This window comes from Bombina bombina, chromosome 5 (assembly GCF_027579735.1).
Source record: "Bombina bombina isolate aBomBom1 chromosome 5, aBomBom1.pri, whole genome shotgun sequence".
NCBI classification, from domain to species: Eukaryota; Metazoa; Chordata; class Amphibia; order Anura; family Bombinatoridae; genus Bombina; species Bombina bombina.
Window position 1 is genome coordinate 166,950,315 of NC_069503.1, and position 23,111 is coordinate 166,973,425.

Genomic DNA, 23,111 nt, shown 5'->3' on the forward strand with positions numbered 1-23,111 from the left:
CTCAAGCAGACCACTACTTAGCAAATAGCCATGTGTTCCAGCAGGTGCCAAGCCAGATTTCCTGCACTGCTATTGGCTAAGAGGTGAAAACGTCACCTCTCAGCAAAACAGTGGTCTACCGTGGGCTGCCTGAGCATCTCAGTGCGGCAAACACTTGAAACAAATAAAAGATCTTTCAACATGAAGTATTTTATACTTCATGACTGAAAGTCCCCTTTATTTGACAAATGCTAGGATTTACCATCACTTTAAATTTGCTAAATTGTGACAATATAGCTAGTCAATCTGAGTTTGGATTAAGAACACTGTGGCTTAAAAATAAGATTACGTTTATACCCATTACAATTATTATAAGTACAGATACCTTCATTACACTAGTACAACAGGATATTCAAGAGCTACGTATTAAACAGAAAAAGATGAATTGTGGTGATGCGATTGAGGTATCGAAGTTTTCTATAAGTGAAAGAAAAGCTATGAAATCTTTACAGAACTATGAAAGTATTTTGTTGAAACAGACTGATAAAGGTGGAGCAACTGGGTTCTTAAACAGGGACTACTATATTTCTGAAATTAAAAATCAGTTGTCCGATAGTATTTTTTATAGAAGAGGTAATATATATATATATATACAGGTGGCCCTCGTTTTACAACGGTTCAATTTACACCGTTTCAGAATAACAACCTTTTTTTCCAGTCATGTGACTGCTATTGAAATGCATTGAGAAACAGTGCATTTATTAAAATAGCCAGTAGGTAGAGCTGTCCGCTTGTGTTGCAGCAAAGCCAAGCAAGCTGAAATTAATCAGTTTAACCAAACCTGAGCTATCGAGCAGATTTCAAAGGAACAAGATCCTCCTGTCTATAAATCAGTCCAGATTGGAATGCATAGAAAGAACTGTAGAAAAATGCAAGTGAAGTCTGTGTTGTGTGATTATTTTATTAGGTTTATAATGCTGTTTAGCATTTAAAGTCTTCATTTCAAAGCTTTAAAAATAATGTATTAGGTGTTACTTATGACAATTTTGAGAGGGGCCTGGAACCTATCTCCCTCACTTCCCATTGACTTACATTATAAACTGGGTTCCAATTTACAACGGTTTCGATGTACAACCATTCCTTCTGGAACCTAACCCCGGCGTAAACTGAGGGCTACCTGTGTGTGTATATATATATATATATATATATATATATATATATATATATATATATATATATATATATATATATATATATATATATAATATAAGCACAATCAATTCGCCAAGCAAGTAAAAAAAAATATGACAATATACTTTATAGCTTCTGAAATAAATAATTTAGAATATACTCTCCCTAACAAAACCAAAAAAAAGAAATGAAAAAGCATCATAACCATTTCCAAGAAATCTGAAGTACCATATTTTTAAATATATATTAAAGAAAAAGAGAATAACAAAAAAAGGAAAATAGTACAGTTTTTCCCCCTTTCTTCCCCCCCTTCCCATATCATCAGGTCCATTTGCTCTGTATTCACCCCTAACACAACTTAGAATTCACCTCTTAAAGAAGATGTACCTCACCATCCTATATTTGACTTAAAGAGATAAAAATAAATTGTATAAAAACACATAAAATAGTGGAATTATTGGTAAATAAGTTGAGTAATTCCTTTTTTTGTGAGGATCCCATCACTCCTGTATTACTTGGATTTGAGAGCTAATGTGCAGAGCCCTTGGCAGAGTTGCACCCTATATCCAAACAGCATACACAGGTGATGGACAATTTATTTATTTATTTTAAACTGAAAGACCACTTCTCATTTCACTTTTAAACATTATGTCCATTTTAAATATAGACAATTTTACTTGAGAAGCCATTATTAGTTGTATGTAATTAATTTATTAAAATGCATTAAGATTTAATTTGTATAAGTATTTTCATTAGAAATTGAAAAGTGTTGAAAATAAGAAAACATGTCTGCGGCAGAGCTGTTCCAAGAGGTCACACTCTCCCGGGAACCTGCTATGTTCAGACCAAGACCGTCATCTGAAAGGACCCAGGTAAGTGATCAGTATGTGCAGAGATTGGAGGAGCAAAAACTGTGCTACTGAATAGAACAGACATCTTATATTTGCCTCATCATGGAAGAGTGACCTTTAAATTGATAAGATAATTTATCCCTAGGTTGGTGCTATAACCTAAGGTCACTGGAACATGGGTATGGGCTATATGGTTGCCCTAGACCAGGGGTGAGCAACCTTGGCTCTCCAGAGGTTTTGGAACTACATTTCCTATGATGCTCATACACTTGAAGTTGGCTGAGGATAATGGGAAATGTAGTTTCAAAACCTCTAGGGAGCCATGGTTGATGACCCCTGCCCTAGACGGAAAGGTGCCATTCCTACCCCAGTTCCACTGCAGCCCATCTGTTCATTGTGTGGCTAATCATTTTTTCTTCCTGTTAGCAGCCAGTAATTAATCTTTCATTATGTTTATTATTACAATGCCACTAAATTAAGTGATGTCTATTGCTTTTCAGTAAAACAGTCTCACTGTCCTGTGATTTACACACTATATATATATATATGTATATGTACAGTATATTTTATATATACTTTTTACATGTACGTTACTTATGTATATTGGTGATTAGTCATTTCCATAGAGATTTTGCTTTTAGATTTTTTGTTTCCCAATATTTTTTGTTTTTATGTATTTGTTTATGCACTCATCCATTTATTTACCTAATAATGAATTAATGATTGATTTGATGTTTCTTCTAATTATATAGTATCTATGTGGTGCAGCAGTAATAGAGAACATGATTGCTGAATTTTGTTGCTATTAGTATTTTGGAAACTGTTTTAATATTTAATGTTCTCTAATAAACTATTATTAGGCAGACGTCAGCTTTACTGAGGAGTCATGATAAGCCAGCTGTTAAGAAATGTGTAATATCCTAATGTTTGAGCAGTTGTTTTAGGAGGAGTTGAAGATATGTGGTTTGGTACAGGCTACTGGTGTGATTTCAGAGAAACAAGTGAGGCTGGCCTCCAGTTACCTATTAGTACTATACAGTATGTGCTTGCCTTAGCAGTCCTACCTGCAAGCCCTTTATCACTAGTAATGGAATCACATAACTAAATGTTTAGTGTTTTGCTTTTGGTAACTTGTTAGAACTCTATTTTTTTTTTTGTGAAATTATGTTTACGCTTCTTTTCCCCAGGATATTTCCCATTTGCTGACAAGTCTATTTAAAGACTTATATACTGGTGAAGTCATTGGAAAAGACACTGGATCCAACCTGATACGGTCCAAAGGAGGAGACCCTTACCACCAGAAGTTTGTGGAAGATCTGCAGAGGGTAAGGAAGTCCTCCAAACTGATTGATGAAGTATTTTACAGTCAGAGATAGAAGAATCACCTTTACAATAAATCGCCTGTAACATATGAAGAGATGCAGACCGGCAACATTTGAAATAAGAAAACTACATTTAAAAAATAGGCCCAAACCCTTCCCCACTTATTTTTTTCTTACAGATGTAAAACAATCCTACACACCCAAAAAAAGACCCTGAATGCATTGCAATCAGATAAATCAGAGGTACTTTTTGATTTCTGAGCTACGCAGAGATTTTTCCTCTAAAGTTTATTATAAAGAAACAAAACATATGTACTATCAAATTAATAATATCTTGAACCAAATTACCAATGAAAATCTGAAATTTATTTGAGAATAAGAAACTGAATTCTTTCAGTATAAAAAACACAATCCTATAAATAACTGAGCACTCACCCTTGTATAGTAAAGGGACATGAAACTCAAAACATTTATTTCATGATGAGAGAACATGCAATTTTAAACATCTTTTTTCATTTACTTCTATTACCTAATTTGTTTTGTTCTCTTGGTATCCTTTATTGAAAAGCATACCTAGGTAGGCTCAGCAGCTACTGATGGTGACTGATGCTTCATGTTATTGTCTCACCCATGTGCATTGCTGTTTCCTCAACATAGGATACCAATAGAATGAAGCAAATTAGATAATCCAAGTACATTGGAAAGTTGTTTAAAATTGTATTCTCTATCTGAATCATGAAAAAAATGTATATTATTAAAATATCTAATAAAGGCAATTTAAATAATCTACTCTATTAAACAGGTGCATCATGCCATCAAGTGATATGCGACATTGAAGGATTATTGTTCCATTATAAATTCATATTACTGGAATGATCAAAAAGTATCAATTAATATAGATCATACTGATCCACTGAAATATAGTGGTACTTACAGGGTGATATCCCCTCCGTCACAAACTCATACCCTCTTGTAGGTTCTGCGTTCTGCAAACACGTCCTGTGCCTGTGTCTCTTAGAGCTATAATGGCAAAAAGCCGAAAAGCCTTGGTAATTTTAAGCCTAAAACCCAGTTAATTTGGATGAACAGGGGCATACTTTGAGCATGTCAGATTTTTTTTGCAGGTCTTGTCATATTTCTAAAGCATGTTACACTTGCAGGACTCACTGTTTTATGTTGTGAAATGAAAGTTGGTGAATTACGCCATGCACTGAATGTACTGGTATTAAAAGACATTTATGTAAAACTAGAAGTGAATGTAATTTAAAGTACAATGAAAATATGATTTGATTTGTATGTTCTTAAAAAACGTGTAGCCATCCCTGCAACATCTGCTCTTCCCCTACACAAGGTTCTTCATTAGAGGGGGCTTCATTACTTTATGTGGGAATTAGCTTGACACTTGCGTGGACCAAGTTGAACCTATTTTTTTTTGTTTAGAGAATCGAGGGTCAATGTTGTATTCCTCTCAATGCTGACAAATTTTAGAGAATCTATCTAGAACTGGACAATCAATCCGATGAGTTGTATCCGTTTTATGAACTCTGACCTATATTATAATAAATCTTACTGAGATAGCGAATTATCAGTTAAGAAACGTTGCAGAGTGCGCCAGTCCCCTTAGAAATCATTAAATGGACAGTAAAGTCAAAATTCAACTTTCATGATTCAGATAGAAAAAAAATTCAATTTACTTTTATTATCAAATTTACTTTGTTCTCTTTTCTATTGTTTAATGAAGAGCTCAGTGGTAGAATCAATCAAATTTGATAATAGAAGTAAATAGGAAACTGAGTTGACTTTACTGCCACTGTAAGGGGCGAGATCTGGGATTTAGCTGATACCACTAGAAGATAACAATATATTGGTGTTTTGCAAGAGATCTGCATTAAAAAGAAATGTTTCATTATCATGTAGCACTCTCTTTGGGCTGGATTTATGATGCTATATTTATTTTTGCATACTATGTGGAGTAGGTTTGTAGAAGCGAGTCTGCTGCCTTATATTTAAGAAGTAGAAACGGCTTCTTTTTCCTCTCTGCCCCCTCATTTCTTGTGCAATGCCACCTCAGGGGGCTGCATTGCGCACAAAATCTCTTGTGCTATGTTAAATTTCGTTGTGCGATGCAACATCACAAGTGGCGATTGCAAGCAGACAGGTTCACTACTTGTGAACCTTTCCGTCTGTAGGGATAGTACATTTTGCCCTTTGTTAGATCACTACTTACATGGTTTTACAACAAGAGCAGTTCAGGGACACACCACTTAGCGAGCCTGGTGAATTAATGTTCTAGTCATCGTTGTCACAGTCAATTCCAAGCAGATGCAAATAAGCTTGTGCTCTGATCCACACAATTACTATGCAGGGTCAGTTACAGTTCACCATACTTAAATATATTAGAAGCACTCCGGCAATAATAGAGGGAGTAAAGCAAGTGCAAATTCAGAGGTATTTTAAAAGTGGCAAAATAAATCACAACTATATAATGTAATGTAGTTTCCTTCATTAAAGGGACAGTCAAGTCAAAATTAAATTTTCTTGATTCAGATAGAGCATGCACGTTTAAACAACTTTCCAATTTACTGTTATCCTTAAATTTACTTTGTTCTCTTGGTATTCTTTGTTGAAAGCTAAACCTAGTTTGGCTCATTTGCTAATTTCTAAGCCCTTAAAGTCCACCTCTTATCTCTGTGCATTTGGACAGTGTTTCACAGCTAGAGGGTGTTAGTTCATGTGTGCCATATAGCTAACATTGTGCTCACTCCCGTTGTGTTATTTATGAGTCAGCATTGATTAGCTAAACTGCAAGTCTGTCAAAAGAACTGAGATAAGGCAGTCTGCAGAGGCTTAGATACGGGGTAATTACAGAGCTAAAAAGTATATTAATATAACAGTGCTGGTTATGAAAAACTGGAGAATGGGTAATAAAGGGATTAGCTATCTTTTTAAACAATAACATTCTGGAGAAGACTGTCCCTTTAATCATTTTATGGGGGTTACATTTTACGTTTTATGTTCATATAACATGGAGGCACCTGGGTATTGATTAAAACAAATATAAATGATAAATTAAACTGCATTGATGCTAGTGCAGTTTAACTTACATTGCCGTGTACTCTCATTTTTTCTTTTCTTTAATGTGTTCCCAATGATCTACTTTGCCTTCTGGAGTGTAATAAATTATTTACAAATAGCTAATTGTACCTGTTGGATCCCCACCTATAAATGTTAGTAACTTAAAGGGATAGAAAGGTTACAAACAAAATGTGCATGGGTGCATTTCAATCTGAAATATAAGCATTTTTGCAATATACTTCCATTAGCAAGAAAGCTTTTAGTAAAAGTATTACTGTTTTTTAGCGGCATACGCACATATCCTGTGAGGGCCGTGCACCAGTATTTAAACACTGTGCATGCTCATAGCTGTAGTGTGTGTTGCTTTTTACCCATATTAAAACCATATTACTATAGTTTATCTGGTTTTCCATAGCTTACTGTGTAAAAGTGTATATTAGCATATTTATTCCTGGGAAATGAATGTCATTTGGTCATATAATTTTATTTTATATTTGTAATATTAGATACGCAGTGAGTATGACCAGCGTATGGCTGCGGCTGACATGGTAGAGAAACACATAATCGAGGCTCGAGCACGAGCTACTGCAGAAGAAGAAAGAGAGCTAAACGCACTGAAAACAGAAGCAGGAGACAAATTTCATAACCTTGGGTTGCCCCCAGGTAATATTGCGATATGGAATGGTATAGTGATTTGCTATTACATCAGATGACTACATTTCACTTGAGACCCTAATTTTCCAGTCTATGCTCACAAAGGTTAACCTTAGAATAGTTTTAAAGACATTTGGATGGGGTTAAAGAGACTAACAGTATATTTTATAAATGGCATTAAAGGGACAGTCTAAGCCTTACTTTAGATTAAGCTGCAAATAGCCTCCTGCTCCCCTTTCTATATCATGCAGCAGAAACAGTAAAAAAAGTTATTTTAAAATTAATATTGTTTCTGGCCACTATGAAATGGCTGCCAAGCTCCTCACACTGATGACATTACAATCTGGGCTGCATCTAGGCACTCTGCTGAATAGCATTGACAGTCTGTTGAATCCAACTAGTGAGCCTTTTATGATTGGATGCCATATGCAGCCCAGATCGTGATGTCATCAGTGGGCGGAGCTTGTCAGTCATTTCAAAATGGCCAGAAACAATATTAATTTAAAAATAACTTTTTTACCATTCTTGCTGCATGATATAGAAAAGGTGCAGGAGGCTATTTGCATCTTAATCTGAGGTACGACTTTAAGATGACCAGTATGTAGACTATCCCTTTAATTAAAAGTTTTCATTATTTAAAGGGACAGTCTACTCCAAAATTGTTATTGTTTTAAAAGATAGATCAGCCCTTTATTACCCATTCCCCAGTTTTGCATAACCCATAATAATACACTTTTTAGCTCTGTGATTACCTTGTATTTAAGCCTTTGCAGACTGCTCCCTCTATCAGTTCTTTTGACAGACTTGCATTTTAGCCAATCAGTGCTGACTCATAAATAACTCCACAAGAGTTGATGCAATGTTATCTATATGGCACACGTGAACTAGCACCGTCTAGCTGTTAAAACTGTCATAATGCACTGAGATAATTGGCGGCCTTCAAGGGCTTAGAAACTGGAATATGAGCCTACCTAGGATTAGCTTTCAACAAAGAATACCAAGAAAATAAAGCAAATTTGATTATAAAAGTACATTTTAAAGTTGTTTAAAATTGCATGCCTTATCTGAATCATGAAAGTTTAATGTTGACTAGACTGTCCCTTTAAGTTATTTGCTGAATGTAAAGATGATATCATAAAAACATACCCATGCTCCACAATATGCAACATGTTTATATTACTATGTGCTAGTTTTAAGGGTGCAGTATAGTATTGTGTTTACACACAGCATGGGTAGCACATGCTCCTTGTTATACCTGCCCTATTTTGGACTTAAAGTGAAGGTCAATTTTGACGAATTAGTGCCCGGTTTTTAATAATCCTATTAAAAACAAGGGCACTTTAAATCATCAAAATTGACATTTCAAGCGTCTTCTTCTAAAACCTACCTTTTAATCCTCAGAGCCGCTTCAGTGCTGCCTCTGCCCGTTGCAAGCCCTTTTTGTGGGTCCAAAATGATGAATCCGGCTTGATCCAAGCACGGCGTTCCCTCAGGCCATGATCCCCCCCGGGGGGAACACCGTGATTGGAGGAAGCCGGATTCGTCATTTCTGACGTAAGCAGAGGCTCCCGACGGCCGGGGGAATCGATGGAGCAGCTTTCAGGATTAAAAGGTTTTTGAAGAAAACGCTTGAAATGTCAATTTTGATTAATTAAAGTGCCCTTGTTTTTAATAGGATTATTTAAAACCGGGCACTAATTTCGTCAAAATTGACCTTCACTTTAAATTTTCAACTAATAGGCCACATTCCTGTATCCACTTACCCGTACAGCAGTTAATTAACACAGAGGGGACCATGGGGGATATTTATCATAGGTCTGGCGGACCTGATCCGACAGTGCGGATCAGGTCCGCCAGACCTCGCTGAATGCGGAGAGCAGTATGCTCTCCGTATTCAGCAATGCACCAGCAGCCAATCGGCCGCCAGCAGGGAGGTGTCAATCAACCCAATCGTACTCGATCGGGTTGATTTTTGGCGATGTGTGTCCGCCTGCTCAGAGCAGGTGGACAGGGTTATGGAGCAGCGGTCTTTAGACCGCTGCTTCATAACTGCTGTTTCTGGTGGCTCGCCTGAAACACGGGCCCTCAAGCTCCATTCGGAGCTTGATAAATGGGCCCCAATGAGTCCAGGAACACAAAATTTACTCATCAGGATACAATTTTAGGGTGACAGTGGCACTCAGGCACCCAGTAAAATCAAGGTAATGCATTGCTTCAACTGAGCCTACTCGAGGATACCAAGAGAATAAAGTACATTTGCTAATAGATGTAAATTGAAAAATATCTTAAAATTCCATGCTCTGTCTAAATCATGGTGGTTTAAAGGGACATTTGAAACCCTAAACAAATGCAAGATAGAGTGATGCATTCAAAGAAAATATTAGCCTTAGAATAAAATGTAGATTAATTTTTTTTAAAGTTTCATTAGCTATTTAAATATTGACAAAATAAGTGTAAAGTTTTAGTGTCTATAAAACAACGGGAGCTGCCATGTTGTAATTTAGGTTACCTTCTCTGCTGTTGCCAATTAGGGACAGTTAAAAATAGGTCACTAGAGTGTGCAGCCAATTGCTGGCCTAGATTTAGAGTTCGGCGGTAGCCGTCAAAACCAGCGTTAGAGGCTCCTAACGCTGGTTTTGGGCGCCCGCTGGTATTTGGAGTCAGTGATTAAAGGGTCTAACGCTCACTTTACAGCCGCGACTTTTCCATACCGCAGATCCCCCTACGCCATTTGCGTAGCCTATCTTTTCAATGGGATCTTCCTAACGCCGGTATTTAGAGTCGTTTCTGCAGTGAGCGTTAGAGCTCTAACGACAAGATTCCAGCCGCCTGAAAATAGCAGGAGTTAAGAGCTTTCTGGCTAACGCCGGTTTATAAAGCTCTTAACTACTGTACCCTAAAGTACACTAACACCCATAAACTACCTATGTACCCCTAAACCGAGGTCCCCCCACATCGCCGCCACTCGATTAAAATTTTTAACCCCTAATCTGCCGACCGCCACCTACGTTATACTTATGTACCCCTAATCTGCTGCCCCTAACACCGCCGACCCCTGTATTATATCTATTAACCCCTAACTTGCCCCCCACAACGTCGCCGCAAGCTACTTAAAATAATTAACCCCTAATCTTCCGACCGCAAATCGCCGCCACCTACGTTATCCCTATGTACCCCTAATCTGCTACCCCTAACATCGCCGACCCCTATGTTATATTTATTAACCCCTAATCTGCCCCCCTCAACGTCGCCGACACCTGCCTACACTTATTAACCCCTAATCTGCCGAGCGGACCTGAGCGCTACTATAATAAAGTTATTAACCCCTAATCCGCCTCACTAACCCTATCATAAATAGTATTAACCCCTAATCTGCCCTCCCTAACATCGCCGACACCTACCTTCAATTATTAACCCCTAATCTGCCGACCGGAGCTCACCGCTATTCTAATAAATGTATTAACCCCTAAAGCTAAGTCTAACCCTAACACTAACACCCCCCTAAGTTAAATATAATTTTTATCTAACGAAATAAATTAACTCTTATTAAATAAATAATTCCTATTTAAAGCTAAATACTTACCTGTAAAATACATCCTAATATAGCTACAATATAAATTATAATTATATTATAGCTATTTTAGGATTAATATTTATTTTACAGGCAACTTTGTAATTATTTTAACCAGGTACAATAGCTATTAAATAGTTAAGAACTATTTAATAGTTACCTAGTTAAAATAATAACAAATTTACCTGTAAAATAAATCCTAACCTAAGATATAATTAAACCTAACACTACCCTATCAATAAAATAATTAAATAAACTACCTACAATTACCTACAATTAACCTAACACTACACTATCAATAAATTAATTAAACACAATTGCTACAAATAAATAAAATTAAATAAACTATCTAAAGTACAAAAAATAAAAAAGAACTAAGTTACAGAAAATAATAAAATATTTACAAACATAAGAAAAATATTACAACAATTTTAAACTAATTACACCTACTCTAAGCCCCCTAATAAAATAACAAAGCCCCCCAAAATAAAAAATTCCCTACCCTATTCTAAAATACAAATATTACAAGCTCTTTTACCTTACCAGCCCTGAACAGGGCCCTTTGCGGGGCATGCCCCAAGAATTTCAGCTCTTTTGCCTGTAAAAAAAACATACAATACCCCCCCCCCAACATTACAACCCACCACCCACATACCCCTAATCTAACCCAAACCCCCCTTAAATAAACCTAACACTACCCCCCTGATGATCTTCCTACCTTGTCTTCACCATGCCAGGTTCACCGATCCGTCCTGGCTCCAAGATCTTCATCCAACCCAAGCGGGGGCTAGACATCCACTGAAGAAGTCCAGAAGAGGGTCCAAAGTCTTCCTCCTATCCGGCAAGAAGAGGACATCCGGACCGGCAAACATCTTCTCCAAGCGGCATCTTCTATCTTCTTCCATCCGATGACGACCGGCTCCATCTTGAAGACCTCCAGCGCGGATCCATCCTCTTCTTCCGACGACTAGACGACGAATGACGGTTCCTTTAAGGGACGTCATCCAAGATGGCGTCCCTCGAATTCCGATTGGCTGATAGGATTCTATCAGCCAATCGGAATTAAGGTAGGAATTTTCTGATTGGCTGATGGAATCAGCCAATCAGAATATAGTTCAATCCGATTGGCTGATCCAATCAGCCAATCAGATTGAGCTCGCATTCTATTGGCTGATCGGAACAGCCAATAGAATGCGAGCTCAATCTGATTGGCTGATTGGATCAGCCAATCGGATTGAACTATATTCTGATTGGCTGATTCCATCAGCCAATCAGAAAATTCCTACCTTAATTCCGATTGGCTGATAGAATCCTATCAGCCAATCGGAATTCGAGGGACGCCATCTTGGATGACGTCCCTTAAAGGAACCGTCATTCGTCGTCTAGTCGTCGGAAGAAGAGGATGGATCCGCGCTGGAGGTCTTCAAGATGGAGCCGGTCGTCATCGGATGGAAGAAGATAGAAGATGCCGCTTGGAGAAGATGTTTGCCGGTCCGGATGTCCTCTTCTTGCCGGATAGGAGGAAGACTTTGGACCCTCTTCTGGACTTCTTCAGTGGATGTCTAGCCCCCGCTTGGGTTGGATGAAGATCTTGGAGCCAGGACGGATCGGTGAACCTGGCATGGTGAAGACAAGGTAGGAAGATCATCAGGGGGGTAGTGTTAGGTTTATTTAAGGGGGGTTTGGGTTAGATTAGGGGTATGTGGGTGGTGGGTTGTAATGTTGGGGGGGGGGTATTGTATGTTTTTTTTTACAGGCAAAAGAGCTGAAATTCTTGGGGCATGCCCCGCAAAGGGCCCTGTTCAGGGCTGGTAAGGTAAAAGAGCTTGTAATATTTGTATTTTAGAATAGGGTAGGGAATTTTTTATTTTGGGGGGCTTTGTTATTTTATTAGGGGGCTTAGAGTAGGTGTAATTAGTTTAAAATTGTTGTAATATTTTTCTTATGTTTGTAAATATTTTATTATTTTCTGTAACTTAGTTCTTTTTTATTTTTTGTACTTTAGATAGTTTATTTAATTTTATTTATTTGTAGCAATTGTGTTTAATTAATTTATTGATAGTGTAGTGTTAGGTTAATTGTAGGTAATTGTAGGTAGTTTATTTAATTATTTTATTGATAGGGTAGTGTTAGGTTTAATTATATCTTAGGTTAGGATTTATTTTACAGGTAAATTTGTTATTATTTTAACTAGGTAACTATTAAATAGTTCTTAACTATTTAATAGCTATTGTACCTGGTTAAAATAATTACAAAGTTGCCTGTAAAATAAATATTAATCCTAAAATAGCTATAATATAATTATAATTTATATTGTAGCTATATTAGGATGTATTTTACAGGTAAGTATTTAGCTTTAAATAGGAATTATTTATTTAATAAGAGTTAATTTATTTCGTTAGATAAAAATTATATTTAACTTAGGGGGGTGTTAGTGTTAGGGTTAGACTTAGCTTTAGGGGTTAATACATTTATTAGAATAGCGGTGAGCTCCGGTCGGCAGATTAGGGGTTAATAATTGAAGGTAGGTGTCGGCGATGTTAGGGAGGGCAGATTAGGGGTTAATACTATTTATGATAGGGTTAGTGAGGCGGATTAGGGGTTAATAACTTTATTATAGTAGCGCTCAGGTCCGCTCGGCAGATTAGGGGTTAATAAGTGTAGGCAGGTGTCGGCGACGTTGTGGGGGGCAGATTAGGGGTTAATAAATATAACATAGGGGTCGGCGATGTTAGGGCAGCAGATTAGGGGTACATAGGGATAACGTAGGTGGCGGCGGTTTACGGAGCGGCAGATTAGGGGTTAAAAGTGTAATGCAGGGGTCAGCGATAGCGGGGGCGGCAGATTAGGGGTTAATAAGTGTAAGGTTAGGGGTGTTTAGACTCGGGGTACATGTTAGAGTGTTAGGTGCAGACGTAGGAAGTGTTTCCCCATAGGAAACAATGGGGCTGCGTTAAGAGCTGAACGCTGCTTTTTTGCAGGTGTTAGGTTTTTTTTCAGCTCAAACTGCCCCATTGTTTCCTATGGGAGAATCGTGCACGAGCACGTTTTTGATGCCGGCCGCGTCCGTAAGCAACTCTGGTATCGAGAGTTGCATTTGCGGTAAATATGCTCTACGCTCCTTTTTTGGAGCCTAACGCAGCATTTGTTTGAACTCTCGATACCAGAGTTAAATTTATGGTGCGGCCAGAAAAAAACCCGCGGAGCGTTAACAGCCCTTTTACCGCCAAACTCCAAATCTAGGCCGCTGTGTGGAATATAACAGTGTTCAGCACTTTCATTTTGAACAGGAACTGAAAAGCGCACAATTTCAGAAAGGAATTAAAGGAAAAGGGGACAAAATAAATAATGAAAGTATATTGCAGACCTTTTTCATATATATGCTATTTATCATTTTATATTATCATCTCAAAGTCTTTAATTTCCCTTTAATTATGAGTTTCATCCCCAAATATTCAAAACATTTAGCACACAGGTTTTTCTTGAGGATCCAGCTATTTCTGACTAGACAGGTGATACCAGATGACAGTGATCCATATAACCTACTTGTTATGCCAGGACATATATTGCTTTTTTTTTTGTTACAGCAAATCATTATTAGCTTTTATATCAAAGTGCTGTTTTAAAATCTGAAATGTCATCTGAAGTAAACGTTATACTATTGGATTTGCAATTGTGTTTAAAATTGTTGTAAAATCTCTTAAAAGATATGAGAGATCAGTTATTGAGTTAAATATGACTAACTGCTTATGTTTTTCTATATGAGTTAACTCACCTTTCTATTCATTGGATCCTTAAATGCTCCATAGCATTCTCTCTTTTTTTTTTAAACAACAGAAAATAGTAGCCTCTACAACAGGTTCTTACCAACTGAAATCTAAATCTTCAGAGTATGATGCAGTTTAATAATTGTATTCGGTATTTTAAGGGAACCATGCACTTTGCTCCAGTTAGCTTTAAATGACCATTAAATATAGTAGAATTGCATAATCAGCAAATGCATAATAAAAAGAAAATGCAATAACACTTAGGTCCCGATGATAAAAACTTCTTAAGGCCAGATATGAAAAATCACATTGACACTTGCAGGGGCTCCCCTCAGGGAATTATCTGAAAAAATTGCTATCCTTGAGAATTGCAAGCTTAAAAGGGAAACGTTGGGGAGAGCGCAGTTAGCAGGGAACAGGGGCACACTTTAAAAATGAAATACTTCAGCCTATACAAACCAAATTACTCTGCTTTCAGTTTATAGCACTTTACAATCCCCTCTATGTTTATTTGCATACATTTTCCTATAAGGTTAAGAAGTGTTTTGCATATTTTTACATAACCTCGCCACCTTTCAGTTTGCGTGAGCTTTGCAGGTGGAGAAATTTGAGCTACTCCCATAGAATGCCCCTGTTCATCCCACTTTCAGAGGTGGGAAAACTAATTTTACAATTAGGAAAACACTATCCTTTGAATTTCATAGTGTGCACCTCAAGTCTTTTTTTTAAATAAAATACTATTTTTGCAGGACTATTTCGTTACTATTTTTGCTGCGATTAAACAGTACAATTTGTTACTGTGCATTTTTACTTCAATGTTATTCAATATTTATTCGTTTCATATGATTTATAAATTACATTTTTGTGAGACCTGTTGTAACGTATAAGAAGATAGGATGTAGCAGGGTTAGCCTTGATAAGTCAGCAGGGTGCATTTCAAGTTCTGAGAATTAGAAAATCCTCAATTTTAAGAGCTAAATTACAATAAAACTGGTTAAAATAGATCATTAAAATATATTGCACAGTTGTTTCATTAAGCATAATTACACATTTTATATAACAATCTGAAGGTTTTTAAATGGTTTAAAAACATTTATTTTGTATTCATATTTGTTTGCAATGCGGTTATTCATTTCTGATGTGTATATAAATAATACTTTTAACGGTATAGTCCTAGTCAAAATTTAACTTTCATGATTCAGCAGCAATTTAAGCAACTTTTTTCTATTATCAATTTTTCTGTGTTCTCTTTATTTAAAAGGCAGAAATGTAAGCTAAGGAGCCGGCCCATTTTTGGTTCAGCACCTGGGTAGAGCTTTCTGATTGGTGTCTAAATGTAGCCACTAATCAGCAGGTGCTACCCAGTGCTGAATTAAAAATGGTCTGGATCCTAAGCTTACATTCAAATAAAGATACCAAAAGAACGAAGAAAAATTGATAATAGGAGTAAATTAGAAAGTTGCTTAAATTGCATGCTCTATTTGAATTGTGAATGTTTAATTTTTTCTAGGCTATTCCTTTTATATCCCTGTAATTGAAAAATAATAGTGACTAATTCCCATATTTGTATTCTTTATAGTTGATTCATACTTCAGATGGTGTGTGGACAATGATATTTATAAGGAAGTGTAAACTGGTTTGTCCTGAAGATTATATAACTGACACATGTCCGGTCACCAAAAGCGCCAGAAGTATAAACTGCATTACATATTTATCTTCGCATTCACAGCTTGTGAAACTTCTACCTCCTGTCATTAGTATGTGTGTGGAAATAAGATCCGGATCATTTAGTAGATCAATACACATCAAGATTATTGTTATATTCTCATATATAAACCTGGGTTGTATGTGGCCCAGCACTTTATTAATTAGTATAATGCATGTGTCTGAACCAGTGCAGTGCTGGGATCAGAAATAGGCCGGACATTTAAAGGGACATTGAAACGCTAAATTATCTTTCATGATGCCGGTTCAGCATACACATTTAAACAACTTTCAATTTACTTAATTCTCTTGGTTATTCTTGTTGAAGGAGCAGCATTGCACTACTGTGAGCTAGTTGAAAACAATGGGTGAGACAATGACAAGAGGCATATATGTGCAGCCACCAGTCATCACAAGCTAGCTCCCTTTAATGCACTGCAGCTCCTGAGTCTTCCTAGGTATGGTTTTCAACAAAGGACACTAAATGAATGAAGCAAATTAGATAAAATAAGTCAATTGGAAAGATTGTTTAGAAATGCAATGGTCTATTTGAATCATTAAAGTTCATTCATATTTTAATTTCCCTTTAAAGGAAGGTCAGATCACTTTGTAGGTTGCACAGAGTAGACTCTGTACCCTGCAGATAGCAGACTTCATGGTATATGCGGAGACTGTAACCTACACCAGACCGTGGCACTGCAGCTTCTCTGTTAACCACATACCTGCAATAGACCTCAGATACACTCCATTGGCCTGCTGCTTTTCTGGCATCCACTAGCTTAGGGACCAGCCCACTTAATCCACACATCAGACCCCTAGCCATGCAGCCCCTCTGTCAGCACATACTCACCATACCTCCATAAGACCCCTGGCCTTCAGCCCATTTCCAGGCATATCACCACACCAGACCCCTAACCCTCTTTCAGCCACATACCCACATTAGACCTTTAGGCCTTAAGCCCCTCTGCCAGCTTCATTCCCACATCAGTCCCTAACCCTGCAGCCCTCTCTCAGCCACCTATCTACAATAAATCTTTAGGCCCTGCAGCCCCTTTGACAACCACATATCCACATCAGACCCCTAACCCTGCAGGCCCCTCTGTGCTTTACTTCTTTGAACAGTCATGCAGCCCCTCTCTCAGCCACATATCTACATTAAACCTTTAGGCCTGCAGCCCCTTTGACAACCACATATCCACATCAGACCCCTAACCCTGCAGCCCCTCTGTGCTTTACTTCTTTGAACAGTCCTGCAGCTCCTCTCTCAGCCACATATCTACATTAAACCTTTAGGCCTGCAGCCCCTTTGACAACCACATATCCACATCAGACCCCTAGGCCTTCAGCCCCTCTGGTCAACCACATACCCACATCAGACTTCTGCCCCTTTTGCCTGTTTATATCTGTATATTATCATCTGTATATTATCATGCCTTTTGTTTTTTAGGAAATTCTGATCATACTTTGTTCAAAAGAGACATTAGTTTTCATAAGCATGTTTCAAAGAGTCCAGTAGATGATGGATACACAGAATATCCATCTCCAGAAGGACCGCTGAACAATTTTGTAGAATCTTCTATAACCAACTTAACGTTGTCATCAACTGAAGAGATGGAAGACCAGAGAAAGAAGAAATCAAGAAAGGTACAGTGCATTTATCCAACATGTGAAGGGTACGATAGGCTTAGAAGAAGAGCTCTATTTATGTGGAGCACTGTTAGTTAAACGATGTTAGTAAATATCTCTTTGCAGGTATAGCTCAAAGGAAAATCTAATGCAAAAGTCTGTATGACTTTCTGCTGTTTCTCACTAATTGTGTGGATTTGAAGTTATAGCTTTTTGTTGATGACTTCTGTTAATATTCTAATAAAATGATACTTACATTGGTTTTACTATACAGTACGGACATAACATACAGTGGAAACACTATGCATTAGTTTTACTGTCAGCATTCACTTGATGTAGAAAATATTTTTCAGTACCAATATATAATACTTATTAGTGCAGAAAAATATAGCAGTAAAAATATCAGGATTTGCACTTCTATACTTTAATTTCCTAGTAATTAGTTATTCACTGGCAGTCTGGCAGGCATATGCTTTCATGCTGTTTGAAGTTAGGTAAAGACTTTCCAGAAGGCTTCAAAATTAATTTTAATTGCTATCTGTATACCTCTCTGCTTGCTGTCAGCTGTTTACCAAATATTCAGGCTAGGACCTATTTTGAAGAAAGAAGAAATTGTATTTTCCCCCATTGATAACTCCGAGGGCGGAGCTGGCATAACATATACATAAAATCTTATGTCTGAGAGGCCTTTCTGTTGCGAACAGTGCAAGTAGTATTCTTTTTAAAAATACATTTATGGAGAGAAACCAAACAAGGAATAACTCAGATATGCTTGCCATATCTATAGCAAAGCAACTGTAGACTTGAATCTTGGTGAGTGAGCTGACTGTCTACAATTGGCCAGTGAGCAGACACTTGAAGCAAGGCGAGTTAGCAGACTGTACTTGAAGCTTGACAGTGAGCAGACACTCTAATCCTGAAGCTTGATCAGTGAGCACACACTAAGCATTGACAATGGTAGATGAACAAACCCACTTACAAACTTGACTTAAGAGCTTGCACTTACATGAGCAAATGGAAATACAGTTATTTTAATAAATATAGATGCAAATCTTGCACTTAAAGGAGCACCTTACCCACTTAAAGGGATACTAAACCCACATTTTTTCTTTCATGATTCAGATAGCGCATGCAATTTCTTTCATTGTAATTGCAAGAGTCCATGAGCTAGTGACGTAGTGGGATATACAATCCTACCAGAGGGGGCAAAGTTCCCAAACCTCAAAATGCCTATAAATACACCCCTCACCACGCCCACAATTCAGTTTTACAAACGTTGCCTCCTGTGGAGGTGGTGAAGTAAGGTTTGTGCTTAGATTCTACGTTGACATGCGCTTCTCAGCATTTTGAAGCCCGATTCCTCTTAGAGTACAGCGAATGTCCAGAGGGTTTTGTGAAGGAGTTACCACCTATTGAATGCAATGGTTTTCCTCACAGGAGATCTATTTCATAGGTTCTCTGTTATCGGTCATAGAGATTCATCTCCTACCTCCCTTATTCAGATCAACGATATACTCTCATATTCCCTAAAAAAAAAATAATGACATCTACGATAACCGTTTCAGTACTGGTTTGGCTATCTGCTATATGTGGATGGGTGTCTTTTGGTAAGGTATGTTTTCATACTTAAGACACTCTCAGCTATGATTTGGCACTTTATGTATTAATATAAAGTTCTAAATATATGTATTGTACTTATATTTGCCATGAGTCAGGTTATGTATATTTCCTTTTGCAGACTGTCAGTTTCATATTTGGGAAAAGCATATTTAGGAAAATATTTTTTCTTACCTGGGGTATAGTCTTTTTCTATTGACTGTTTACTCTTTAAATTTTGCGGGCAAAATTAGGCTTGCGAGGGCGCAAAATGCCGAAGTTTATTGCGTCATTCTTGGCGCGAGAATTTTTTTTATGCGCGAAGTTACGTCCGATGACGCAAAATCGTCATTTCCGGCATCTTGGTTGACGCCGAGTTCCTTGCACAAGGTTGCGTCGTCAATGACGCGAGTGTGTCATTTCCAGATGTTAGTGCCAAAAATTTTCAGTTATGTTGTGCGTCATACTTGGCGCCAAATAATTTCATTATTTAAAACCCCATTCCTATGTGCCTCTTGCCTTTTTCTATGTTAGAGGGCTATGCTGTTTGCATTTTTTTCCCATTCCTGAAACTGCCATATAAGGAAATTGATCATTTTGCTTTATATGTTGTTTTTTCTCTTACATTTGCATGATGTCTCAATCTGATCCTGTCTCAGAAACCACTGTTGGAACACTGCTGCCTGATAACAGTTCTACCAAAGCTAAGTGCATTTGTTGTAAATTTGTGGAGATTATATCTCCAGCTGGGGTATGTTATAGTTGTCATGATAAGCTTTTACATGCAGAGAATGTGTCCATCAGTAATAGTACTATGCCTGTTGTTCCTTCAACATCTTATGTCTAATGTACAAGATATACCTGTGAATATAAAAGATTGTATTGCTGATGCGATACAGAAGGCTTTGTCTGCCATCACGCCTTCTAATAAACGTAAAAGGTCTTTTAAAACTTCTCATAAAGTTGATGAAATTTCTAATGACCGACAACATACTGAATTATCCTCATCTGACGAGGATCTATCTGGATATCTTGGATATTGAGGAAACTAGTCCTCTTGATTTAAAAACTAATAAACATTTAAATTCTGTTTATAAACCTCCTGTGGTTACTCCAGAGGTTTTTCCAGTTCCATGATGCTATTTCTGATATGATTTCTAAGGAATGGAATAGGCCTGGTACTTCTTTATTCCTTCTTCAAGGTTTAAAAAATCGTATCCTTTGCCAGCAGTTAGATTGGAGTTTTAGGAAAAGATCCCCCAAAGTTGATGGGGCTATTAATACTCTTGCTAAACGTACTACTATTCCTATGGAAGATAGTACTTTCTTTTAAAGACCCATTTAGATAGGAAACTTGAATCTTATCTAAGGAAAGCTTATTTATATTCTGGTCATCTCCTCAGGCCTGCCATTTCCTGTGGCTGATATTGCAGCTGCATCAACTTTTTGGTTGGAAAGTTTAGCGCATTGTTCGCTTGCTTCAACATGCTAATCATTTTATTTGTGATGCCATTTTTGATATAATCAAAATTGATGTTAAATCTATGTCTTTAGCTATTTTAGAGCTTTGTTGCTTAAATATTGAATGCTGACATGGTATCTAAGTCTAGATTACTATCTCTTTCTTTCAAGGTAATAAGTTATTTGGTTCTCAGTTGGATTCGATTATTTCAACTGTCACTGGGGGGGAAGGGAGATTTTTGCCTCAGGATAAAAGACCTAAGGGTAAATCTAAAGCTTCTAACCACTTTCGTTCCTTTCGACAAAATAAGGAACAGAAACCTAATCCTTCCCCCAAAGAATCTGGTTCCAATTGGAAACCCTTCTTCAAGTTGGAGTAAATCCAAAACATTTAAGAAACCAAAGCCAGCCCCCAAGTCTGCATGGAGGTCGGGCCCTCAATTCCAGCTCAGCTGGTAGGGGGCAGATTAAGATTCTTTCCAAAACATTTGGGGAGATTCTGTCCAAAATCATTGGATTCAGAGTATTGTCTCTCAAGGGTACCAAATAGGATTCAGAATAAGACCTCCTGTGAGAAGGTTTTTTTTATCACGCTTTCCAGTAAAGGCTCATGCTTTTCTGAAGTGTGTTTCAGACCTGGAGCTTTCAGGGGTAATCATACCAGCTCCGTTTCAGGAACAGGGTCTGAGGTTTTCTTCAAATCTATTCATTGACCCAAAGAAAGAAAATTCTTTCAGGCCAGGTTCTGATCTGAAAATTTGGAATCATTATGTAAGAGTGCCAGAATCTCACATAAATCAACCTAGTGTTGTTTATTTAAAGACATGGTTGGAGGATCAATTTACCAAAAGTTCTTTGATTCCTCAGACAAGGGTCACCTTTTTTAGGTTTCCAGATAGATTCAGTGTCCATGACTCTGTCTCTAACAGACAAGATGACGATTAAAATTGGTTTCAGCTTGTCAGAACCTTCAGTCTCAGTCATTCCCTTCAGTGGCTATGGGCATGGAAGTTTTAGATCTCATGACTGCAGCATCGGACGCGATCCCCTTTGCTCGTTTTCATATGAGACCTCTCCAGCTTTGTATGCTGAACCAATTGTGCAGGGATTATACAAAGATATCACAATTAATATCCTTAAATCCCAATGTTCGACTCTCTCTGACTTGGTAGTTAGATCTCCATCGTATAGTTCAAGGGGTCTCTTTTATTCGTCCAGCCTGGACTGTGATCACAACAGATGCAAGTCTTTCATGTTGGGGAGCTGTCTGGGGATCTCTGGCAGCACAAGGGGTTTGGAAACCTCTAGAGGTGAGGTTACCAATCAATATTTTAGAACTCCATGCTATCTTCATGGCTCTTCAGGTGTGGCCTCTGTTGAAGAGAGAACCGTTCATTTGTTTTCAGACAGACAGTATCACAACTGTGGCATATGTCAATCATCAGGGTGGGACTCGCAGTCCCCAAGCCATGAAAGAAGTATCTTGGATACTTGCTTGGGCGGAATCCAGCTCCTGTCTAATTTGTACGGTTCATATCCCAGGTATAGACAATTGGGAAGCAGATTTTCTCAGCAGCCGTCAGACTTTACATCCGGGGGAGTGGTCGCTCCATCCACATGTGTTTTCTCAGATTGTTCCAGAAATAGATCTGATGGCTTCCCATCTAAAGAAGAAACTTCCCAGGTACCTGTCCACCCCTTCCCCCTTAACAATTAGTGTAAACACCAATCAGATTACCCTTTGTCTCGTTAGTAGTAGGTTGTCACACCTGTGTATTGAGACTTCTACTTGATCAAAACAAAAACATCATCATGTCAAAAATTAGAACCAGTAATGCCACTAACGTGATAAAATCTGACCGTTTATTCTATATTTGCTATGCACGATCATAGATGATGTTTTTGTTTGATCAAGTACAAGTCTCAATACACAGGTGTGACAACCTACTACTAATGAGACAAAGGGTAATCTGATTGGTGTTTACACTAATTGTTAAGGGGGGAGGGGTGAGCTCTTTCTACCTTAGGTAGTGTAGCCCTATATAAGGGTCAAACACTTATCATGTACTTATGCCTGATGAAACGGTGATAGCCGTGAAACTCGTTGCATATCTACTGTATGTACAAATTGAGCATGAGCTGTTTTTAATTTGCTTTTATTCTATTAAATTTGATAAGTTTTATCAATAGCTCTCTGTGCTCTGTACATACTTCCATCTACGCTACCTTGGGAGGTTTGATATAGCCTCTCCTCTACTCTCTTTGATTGTCATTCCTATAGGGATTGTTGATATTCCTCTTTTGTTTATATCCC

General features: G+C 37.7%; 1 protein-coding gene across 1 annotated transcript in view; it reads left to right on the plus strand.

Moving 5' to 3' along the window:
- Positions 1-1,955: 1,955 nt before the first annotated feature.
- DLEC1 (DLEC1 cilia and flagella associated protein) overlaps positions 1,956-23,111 on the plus strand; it is a 275,413-nt gene continuing 254,257 nt past the window's right edge. Inside the window, 6 exon segments of the mRNA XM_053715663.1 lie at positions 1,956-2,042; positions 3,209-3,346; positions 6,925-7,081; positions 15,990-16,027; positions 16,029-16,101; positions 17,562-17,758. Coding sequence (XP_053571638.1) covers positions 1,956-2,042; positions 3,209-3,346; positions 6,925-7,081; positions 15,990-16,027; positions 16,029-16,101; positions 17,562-17,758 — 690 coding nt within the window.